A 9,920-nucleotide genomic window follows, 5' to 3' on the forward strand; every position below is an offset into this window, starting at 1 on the left:
TGCTACTGGATACTTTATACCATAGACTGCATGTATATAAAATGTGTGGAAACAGTAGGCCTAACCATGTATTTGCACTGGTCCAGCTATAACGTCACGGTGACGTAGCAGCACCCCCCTCCGCCCGCTTTTACTGAGCAGCGGTAGTTTGAGATTTTCATCTGCGGGCAGTCAGGAGTCAGTTACGGGTCTATCGGGCAAATAAAGCCGGTAAGTTGTGTTGTAAAGTACCGTAAAATGGCTATGTAAGCGGACGCATGTTGACCTTTGTAATTAACAGACAGGAGCGCTTATTTATTACAGGTTATTTGTGATTATGAATAGTCCCGTACGTGCCTAGGACGTGCAGATCAGACTGAAATAATACTGTTACATTATTATGAAAACCCCCTATTATATCTCATGTAATAGTATAAGACGTGAGTTAGTCCTATAAATAGGCGTTTTAATTATTTAATATCTATTAATTACTGTGCGGTAGCTGAGATGTTAAGAGGTTATTTTTTGACAATGTGTAATTTAATGTAGAATATCTATCTACACAGCGATGTCTCTATGTCTGGAGTTATATGTTTCCACTGTGGTTATGAATACTTTGTGTAATAATCGAATCCACAGGATGAAACTGGTGGAATATAACTACTTACATTTACTCAAGTGTCTAGCTGAGGAAATGCTGCTCTATCTGGGTGATTTCTAGTCTACTGGTCTGTTGCGACCCTCTTTTAACCATATAAAACAAGGTTTTTCAAGGCGTCAAGCATTTTATGGGATGCACAGCTCAGCAAGGACCTCATAAAACCTTCCAGTCATGTGGTGACTCAGTGAACCCAGATGGACCTGCTCAAAAAAACAATGTGCGTGTAAGACGGAAATCTGAAATTGGTCAGTCAACGCTTTAAACACAGTTAGGGTTAAATATTTAAGTCGTGATGCACAGTACATCAGTGTTTCAGCCAACAGGATCATTCAGAAACACTGTTTACTGTATTTCTTCAGACACGGTCAAATAGAGTCCAAAACAAAAGCAGTTGTATGACAGAAGTTAAGTCCCTGCCATATGTGTCTGGTCAATAGAGCTGAGCTGCTGGACATCAGCTGATCTTCAAAAGGCAACCCCGGTGGCCTAAAGCTTCACAGAGTTGCATGGACCAATTAGCCTCCATCTAAGGAATTAAACATTTCACACTTGACATGTTATTTTACGCTTCATGTCAGCCTAAATGTTTATTAGGACCAATGGGTTCCTAATTGGATCACTTTAAGATTATTCTAGTGATTCTGATTATTCAGTTTAAGCTCCATGGGTAGCCAAACAAATTCACTTCTAAAGCTGCGGCACAGTACGTGGTTATAGTTTTAATGAATAGATTTGGGATCTCAGTGTATGTGAACAGTTTGTTTTTCTGGTCCATCAGTAATCCCAACTTCACATGTTCCTCATATTCTCCTACAAAACCTGTGTTCTAAATCGTAAAGATCCTTCTGCACATTTGATCTTCATCTGCTACATCTCTGCTAAGAAATAACCATCAGTGTAACTTTGAATGTTTTGCAGTTGGGATAAAAATGATTTTTCTATTTTAGGGCATTTTTTGTCTCTTTCAGTGATAAATATAATTTCTGACAGCACTTAAAGGTAACCTAGCTCTGCCTGTGGGCAGAAGGTGAGTTATTGATCTTCTCTTCAGTTATGTCATGATACTATTTTATGCCTAGGTTAAATATATTTTGAGTAATATCTTTGTCTAAAACAAACTTGACCTCTGAACTGTTGATGACTGATTTATAGCACGGGACTCCACAGATAAACCCGAGGTATCTCTGGTATGAAGAGGTCATAAGACATAAGTTTGGTTGTTTTTTAAACATCCTCTGAGTGAGAGAGCACAGGATAAAATGTCTTCTCTAAAACAGTGTGGAGGCATCACTAATAATACCGTAAAACTGACTGAGAAGCTGCACAGTTCAGGCCCTCCCATCAACTTTTACACTCCCGATCTGCAAACTTTATCCTCTGTTGTCAAGGGAGAGAGAAAGATTTAAAACATGCACTCCTTCAGATTCTTTCAGCTCTGCGTGGCCTTTTAACTGGGACCCGGAGATGGTCGGCGCTGATTGAACCCTGAGTGATATAAACCCTCTCCATCTCCATCCCTCTCCAACTGTAACAGGGAGCTTTTGTACCTAATCCCTGCACTCCTGCCCCTTCCCTCTCAGACTCCGACCAAATTTTACTCCAGGCAAGGCATCATTCAGACAGCTCAACGCTGAAGAGCTACTCTTAACTTATCCTTTCAACATCCAGCATATCATTAAGAGCTATACAGTAGCACACTGAGAGGTACTCTGGATGTAAGCCCCATAGACTGAAAGACTTCTCTTGATTCTTCCAAATAATACTATCTCGTGCAATTAAGGTGTGTTTCTAGAGCTCGACTCAGCTTTTCTAGCGCAAGCCCGGGTTCAAATACTAAAACCGATGCTGATGAAGCAACAAAGCTAACAGTGCCATGTCACAAAGACACAGAACTGGGTTCCAGACACTTCAGTTTCAGTTCTGTCTGAAAACAATGGAGTGTTCCTTTTGTCTATAAAATATACAAAGAGTGAAAAATCACAATTTTCCAGGGGCCAAGTCAAAACACTGTAATATTTTTAACAACTACAAATATTCAGTTTCAAATTTCAAATCTTTGCTCAAAACGTAAAATTTAATTGTTTGTCAAACTTGAGGTGGTCTAATTTCTTGGTATACTAAACAATCAATACAGGTTTAATTGAATTTACTTAAAATGTGTACACCCTGAGCTTTTGACGCAAAGAATAAGTGTACGCTGTGCTGTTATTCCTGAATGTACAGTGTGGTTATTCTGTCTGCAACAAAATACATGTATCAGTTTTATTGGGGCATGAAAAATGCTAAGAAAACAAGCATTTACGACCACACAGTCAGTGCAACGCCTCGGGGGGCATCGTGCACAAAACAAAGGCATCCGAAGTCAGAGCTGATGTTAGACAGCCCTACTGATCTCGTGTGAGCAGCAAAACCAGGTCATGTGGTATGTAATCCACTGATGGACGTATCAGTGAATCCGAGGGGAACACTGGGTAGACAGTGTCTTCCCTGGACTGTCGCTGAAAGCTCAACTGAATACTTTAGATGCCATCAGATAAAAGAACTTGAAGAGGAATTTATTCTATAGTTAGGCTGTGGTCTCCTGTTTATCTGTAAAAGACAATACACGCGCCGACTTGGTTTAACCAGTGACCGACAAAAACACACACACACACACACACACACACACACACACACACATATGGGACTAATGGCTCAATTCCCACAGGGCAAATAGGGCTTGTAATTGAAACATCAATCATGTTTATGTTAAAAGTGACATTGTAAATGGTTAAAATAATGCAATAAATCAAATTTAGAGATAGGTGCAAAGAGTTACAGCTTTGCATGGATGGGTAGGGGTTCTTTTTGACATTTTAATTATGAAGCACACTCACAGCAGGAGCAGTGTGCACAGCTTATCACTTTTATCAAATGATTAGCCCTTCTTTTTTGAAACCTCATGAGGTTTTGTTTAATTACATTTGCTTATGCTTTTCATTTAACATCAATCGAATGGCAGATAAAGAAAGAGACAGATGACATGAATCCTCTGACATGTTTTGCTAAAAATTATGGCCTGATAATGTTGCTTTGTCTACCACACTCTCTCTGCGTTCGACAGGCAAAGGTGGATGACGACGCTTGGGGCCAATGATGGAGGCCTGGCCAACAGTGGCCTGGCTCCTGCTGTTAACCATCCTTGCCGATTGGCTTAAAACCGTCCAGTCACGGGACTTCTCAATAAAAGATATCATCCTGCTGCATCCCTCAAGTACGAGCACAGTAATACCTTTTGTACAAATTGCAGTAGAGTGTAAAAAACAATGTCACCTTATTGAGGGGGCTACTGCATGTGATTACCACCAGAGGTGTTTGTTTTCAGATTATCATTGCAGGTAATCTAACATTTAACCCACATTTATTATGGATTGGGATCATGTTTTGTTCCAGTATATCGATATCAATAAAATAATGCATGATTCTTTATTTTAAATTCAAAATCAGGACACAAAAGTTTTAGGAAGTCATAAATGATCGAACTGCGTGCGTGTGTTTGTCTCTGGAGAGTAACAGGATTTGTTCTGTGATTGGAAAGTGGCTGAATCCGACACCTGCAGTTGTCTCAGCTAAAACAAGGCCTCATGCCCAGTACGGATATGAGTCTCGCCAATGGGAAAAGCAAACAACCCCTTATTTGATCACAGTGTCAGAGCAGCTTGTTAGACAGATGTCTGCTGTCTGTCTGGAACACAAATCTTTTGTGTAGGAACAACATCTGTTACATGGGTGATGAGAATGGTAAACAGTGTTCTGTTATTGTCCCAGACTGAGGACTGTTCCTGAAAAACACCAGACACAGCATCATGCCAGCAGCAGCCTTCAGGTTTACTGCTTTTCCTAATTACTATGATTCTCAAATCAGCAATCACACTCAGAAATCACAAAGAAAACAATAGTGTAATTGAGCACACATACTAATGAAACAAGCCGGTGTTGATCCACCAGCTGCTTCACAGACAGTGTGTATGGTTACTGTTCTGTGTGTACCTGCCCGGAGCCTCCAGATACTCATTCTGAAAAGATTTACAGTTTCATTCATCCATCTATCCATTGTCTATAACACTAATCCTGTGGAGGGTAGATGGGGGGGCCTTGGAAGAATAGGTTGATTCAGATGTAAATCTGAAAATCTAATCAGATCACAAATGCCATGTGTGCATCCTCCACAGCTACACCTCACCCTGGTGCCTTTAAATGCTTCACATGTCAAAATGCTGCAGATAACTATGAGTGTAACCGCTGGGCACCAGATGTGTACTGTCCAAAAGGTACGTCGGCTTTCTTTCACCTGCTCCCCCGAGACCGAACTAATACAAACTAACCTGCACAAATACTATAGATTAGCTTCTTTTTAACCTAGATATTAAGGTGTGCCATGTCATGCAGATACTAGATACTGTTACACACTCCACATGATGGATGACCATGGTGACAGCGTGTCTGTGACCAAGCGCTGTGCGACCCTGGAGGACTGTCTGTTTACCGGCTGTGCCCACGTCACTGATCATGGCAGTCAGGTACGTGAAGCCTCTGGATTAGCATCCACAACCTGACAGTCTTTAAAACTTATAACGAAGGATCGACTTTACCATCAGGACCTCTTCTCAACGGGTACATCTCATCCACCAGGTGTGCTCATCCTGCTGCGAGGGGAACATCTGTAACATGCTGGTGCCGAGAAATGAGAGCAGCGCTGTCTTCTCCTCAACTTCTCCTCTGGTCAGCTCGAGTGGGAGGCCTCATCCTGCAGCACTGAGCTGCATCCTCTTTGGCAGTATCTTCACAGCCCATCACGTGTGAGAAGAAAACTCTGCATCTGTGGGAGATGCTCAAAAACAATAAAGGACATTTTTCTGGTAATTGAAATGTTTGTAGATGTAGTAGAGGTACCTTCACATCTGGGACTTGGGTTGACTCGATCCTGCTCAGGATGTTTCAGCTAAGAAAGCTCAAAGCCACAGAAAAGATATATGATTAGATCTGACAAACACGTATGATCTACAAACAGAAAGCTTGTGTTCAGGCCTGTCACTGCCGCACTATATCCCATTTAAATTAGGTTTCTTTCTTCATGTCATCTACATTTCGGCACAGCTGTAACAGTATTAATGTGGCCATGTTTAACCAATTTTAAGAGATTTTGTTTATATTAACTTGCTTGTGATCTTGTAAAAAAAATGTATTTGTGGGTGTTTGTACTTTAGTTTTTATGAATGAACCTTGAGTATGCATAGTTTTCTATATTCCCTAATGCATAAGTAGAAGTAACTCTAATTTGGATGAGTGTTATACAGGTGGTAACATTAGGAAAACATTTCTGTGAAGAAGCACACACTGACATCTATGGAAATACATTGAGTCACTGCAGCCTGATGAGGTCACTTTATTCATTCAGCAGTTACAAACAGCTGTAGTGCTTCCACTCAAACAGTATACATATTACTTTGGATTCTGTGCAACAGAGCAGAAAAAACAAACGTTGCTGTAAATGTAAGTATGTGAAGTGGTGACCAGATCAAATCTTTGTCTTTACGTATGGCTCTAACGAGATGAGCCACTAACAGCTGGCTGAATACATGTGAAAGGGCTTCATACCCATGTTTCTAATATCATAAAAGACAGATGATGTCACCTTTTAAAATGTTGACTTACGTCCTTCTGAAATTATAAATATAACATTATGAAATATCCACGGCACTGAGTGCATTTCTCCCTGGATGTAGTTCAGGATAAACCAGGTTTAACCTCTTGAGTCAGACATAGCACCAAGGTCTGACTTGAGTCCTTAACACTTAAATCTGCCCAGTTGCTGTGCGTTCCAGTAAGAAACTCTGCACAGTTGTCCACTGGTACAAACAAAGTATGCATCAACACTATGTACAGTCATTAGCTTCCAGGCTTCTTCACAGCACAAACACACAACCGTGTTTGGATTCTGATGTGTTTATAATATATTAAAAAAAAAAGCCTAATCCTCATCATCAAGTACATTTGTAAGTCCCTGTAATCTGGCAATGGCAGCACTGTGAGTGGGTGCACTGGTGAAAACAATTCCCACGAACAGAGGCGTTCCTCTGACGATGTGGTGAATAACCGTGCAGGAGCTTGACACTTCGATGTGAAATCCCAAATGTCTTAGTTCCTCCCCTGTTTGTAGTGTGTTTTGACTTGATGGTGATGCAAAGAACTGTGGAAGAACATTCAAAAAAAGTTCCCATATAACCGAGAAGTAGGTACAATAAAAGTAACAAAAAAATCTATTTTAAGAAACCTAATTTCATAATTATACACATTTTCAAATCAGAATTTAAGCCTAGAAATGCAGGGAATCCTCAAAAATGTTTTTAAAAATATGAAAAAGGTACATTGAGGTACATTATCTAGTATGTAAAGACGAGACAGAGATTTCTGAAATACCAGACCTAACATTCCCTGGCATTCTCTGTTAATATACACCTAGCATGAAAAATCTTACAAATACTCACAGCTGTGCCTGTTCTTGGGTCAATGAAGTCTGCCCAGTACCCTGCAGTCCACAGAGCAAAACACATCTCCTTTGCACCTCTCACAAACTGCAGTTAGGAAGAAACAGAGTCAGCAGCTCACTCAACTTTGTTAGTCATATTGTGGAACGTTTTCAGACATGGACTTACTCTATGAAGCAGCAGATCTCTGTCCTGCTCTGTCTCTTCACATCGACTGTCCCTCTGCGTCACTGTCACAAGTGTGATGGAAGTGGAGGGTACCAAGGGGAACAGCAGCTCCAGATCTGACACACACACACACACACAAAATCACAACAGATGATACAGTTGTCTTCAGGTTATTGTGAGTCAGTATATATGATTACTTTGCTGACATGAGTTAATGAGGTACAACCTTTACTTACCGCTCCTTAAAAGCTCAGGGCAGGTGTTTATGGAGCAGTCTGTGTCTGTCTGATTGAAGTAGTGCTCGGCTTTATGAACTCTCTCGGATATAGGACCTAATTTTCCCTGATGAACACACACAAACACACATCTCAGACTAAATATTTTCAGCTTTTACGGTGCAATTTTCAGTCTCTTGGATGAAACTATGCCACTACCATGAGTTGCAACTGAAAAAGTGGTCAAACATCAATGAATTTAATCATGCACTCAAATGGAACAATGGCAATAGTCTTAAAGGGCTGGCTTAATTAGTAACTATAGTCCTGTCGACATCCTGCGAGCCCTCAACAGTTCAAAAACTTACCTGGAACTCATTGACGAACTGTGCCAGAATGAACTGGTGTCTCTCGGTGCTGCTTGGAGCCGTCAGCACATCGGGCACCATCCTGTGGACTGGAGCCTTCCTTTCGTCTGTAATGCCTTCCAGGTGGCAGTCAAACCCAACGTTACCCGGTAACTGAAAACGCTGGTCCTGAGGTCCGAATGGTCCCATGTTCTCATCAGGCCACACGGTTCTTGGGCCTGGAGGGGAAGGAAGGATACTGAGTGTCTTTGTATTGCTTAATATGCTCTCAGGTTGACTCCATGTCTGATCTACCACCAATGGCTCATCGGCGACCTTACTCACCTGAGTCTGTGGGCGACACCGCTATGTAAGGCTCGTCTGGACTAGCAGCAGAGAAGGCTCTGGTTCTGCTGAGCCTGAGAGCAGCTAACATGTGACGGCCCGTGGTCTGAACTAGCAGCTGCCTTCCTCGACCACACAGCACCTGCAAAGGAAAACCACCACCTGTTACTGGCCAGTAAAGCTGAAGTGAATAAATGGTACATTTAGTATTTCATTTCCCTTGACCTCGGTAATACCCCAGCACCAAAATACTGACATTTAGTAGCAACTGGTCAGCTTTTAGCCGAATTAGCCCTGTTCAGCTAACGTTATTATAGTAGAGGAATATGTCACTCACACCGCTGGACATCGTGGTCTGTCGTCTTCTTCTTTTACCTGTGAGATTAAAAAAAAAAACGTGCCAACTGCTTTAACTGGCTTTTATAATGAAACGAGCTAAAGCTAGTTAGCATTTATGCTGCTAGCTAAGTGGAAGCTGATGCAATGATGTTACACGGGGCAGCAGAAGCAGCCCGGGCCGATGATTAGCTTCAGAAATAACAACTGTGCATTTTTACGGATATGACACAGAGTCTGTGACGGGATATTACAGACCTAACACAAAACGAAAGAGCTAACGCTGGCTAACTATCCAAGCTGCTACCATTAGCACGTTGTTGGGGAGCTAGCTAGTCTGTCAGTTGACATCTTGTTTTGACACTTTCTCTTTTTTAGACAGTTTACTTTCTAATTTAACATCAAATTGGGACAAATGCCAAGCAGTGCATACTACGAACGTCTCAATATTCGTTATATAAGAGTGCAAATACAACAGTATTAAGGGCATTATATGTTAAAGGTTAAATATTTCTCCTACCTGACAACTTGCACGTCCGGAGAGCTGAGCTTACAAAACAACTACGGCAAGTGACGAGGGACAAACTGCATAAACGCGGTTTCCGTAACAATTGCATTGACTTAAAAAACTTAACCAATGCTATAAATAATAATAATGGAGAAAATGAAATTGTACTATTAATAATCAATAAGATAACAGACTTTTATCCTGTGAAACGAGACATTATATGTTGTGTTTTCACTTACTTCCACAAGATGGCAATAAATTATCACTCAACAGGACCAGAGATTTCATTATAATAGCAGTACTTATCCTGTTTGTTTTGCAGTGTGTCATTTATGTAGCATCCCTTACTCTTAGTAGTTTTCATTATCTTGAATAGCCATATTGTAATTTGTTCTCCAGCTTGGTTTGAACTGTAACACATTTCAGAAATAAAGGAGTCAAGCAGTGTATAAAATTTTTAATCATGAACATGTGGCCTTAATGCTAAAAAAAAAGAGTTAAATTTATTGGTAGGTCTCAGGAAAAATATAACACTACCACTTCAAGCAATGATCTAACACTACAGATGCAATAGAATAAAGCTCAGACAAACGGTCAGGAGATCCACTGATAATTAAAACGCAGAACTGCAGAGCTTTAGGTTTTACTTTAAAACAGGGGGGGGGGGTCAGAGGTGAAACAACACTTAACTAATTCCAGGTGAGCCAGTTCACTTCATAGTTGCATTCAGTAGGTGGGTGAAGCCACAGGTCTGACAGAATATCAATATAAATCAACTCCCAATGGTTTCAATGTCATCTAAATAAACAGGTCAGCCCCTATGGCTATCAGGAA

At 40.9% G+C, this 9,920-nt stretch overlaps 2 protein-coding genes across 5 annotated transcripts; one reads left to right on the forward strand and one right to left on the reverse strand.

The window, feature by feature from the left end:
* The first annotated feature begins 152 nt into the window (after positions 1-152).
* Positions 153-5,913, forward strand: LOC113127553 (ly6/PLAUR domain-containing protein 6). 4 transcript variants are annotated; one of them, XM_026302236.1, is made up of 5 exons: positions 153-210; positions 3,744-3,893; positions 4,852-4,950; positions 5,069-5,199; positions 5,312-5,913. In XM_026302236.1, the coding sequence occupies exons 2-5, from the start codon at positions 3,773-3,775 to the stop codon at positions 5,480-5,482; spliced, it is 522 nt and encodes a 173-aa protein (XP_026158021.1). In that variant the 5' UTR covers positions 153-210; positions 3,744-3,772; the 3' UTR covers positions 5,483-5,913. The 4 variants fall into 4 exon arrangements, with proteins under 4 accessions (XP_026158021.1, XP_026158023.1, XP_026158022.1 ...); XM_026302238.1 differs by having other exon boundaries at positions 5,278-5,477; XM_026302237.1 differs by lacking the exon at positions 4,852-4,950.
* Positions 5,914-6,041: 128 nt separating this feature from the next.
* Positions 6,042-9,159, reverse strand: mmadhca (metabolism of cobalamin associated Da). The gene is made up of 8 exons (XM_026302234.1): positions 9,099-9,159; positions 8,580-8,617; positions 8,243-8,384; positions 7,919-8,136; positions 7,572-7,677; positions 7,336-7,451; positions 7,168-7,254; positions 6,042-6,869 (listed from the first exon to the last, which is right to left on the reverse strand). Exons 2-8 carry the CDS (start codon positions 8,589-8,591, stop codon positions 6,651-6,653), a joined length of 900 nt encoding a protein of 299 aa, XP_026158019.1. The 5' UTR covers positions 8,592-8,617; positions 9,099-9,159; the 3' UTR covers positions 6,042-6,650.
* Between the last annotated feature and the right edge of the window lie 761 nt (positions 9,160-9,920).

The sequence above is a fragment of the Mastacembelus armatus genome, chromosome 2 (genome assembly GCF_900324485.2).
Source record: "Mastacembelus armatus chromosome 2, fMasArm1.2, whole genome shotgun sequence".
In the NCBI taxonomy this organism is placed as follows: domain Eukaryota; kingdom Metazoa; phylum Chordata; class Actinopteri; order Synbranchiformes; family Mastacembelidae; genus Mastacembelus; species Mastacembelus armatus.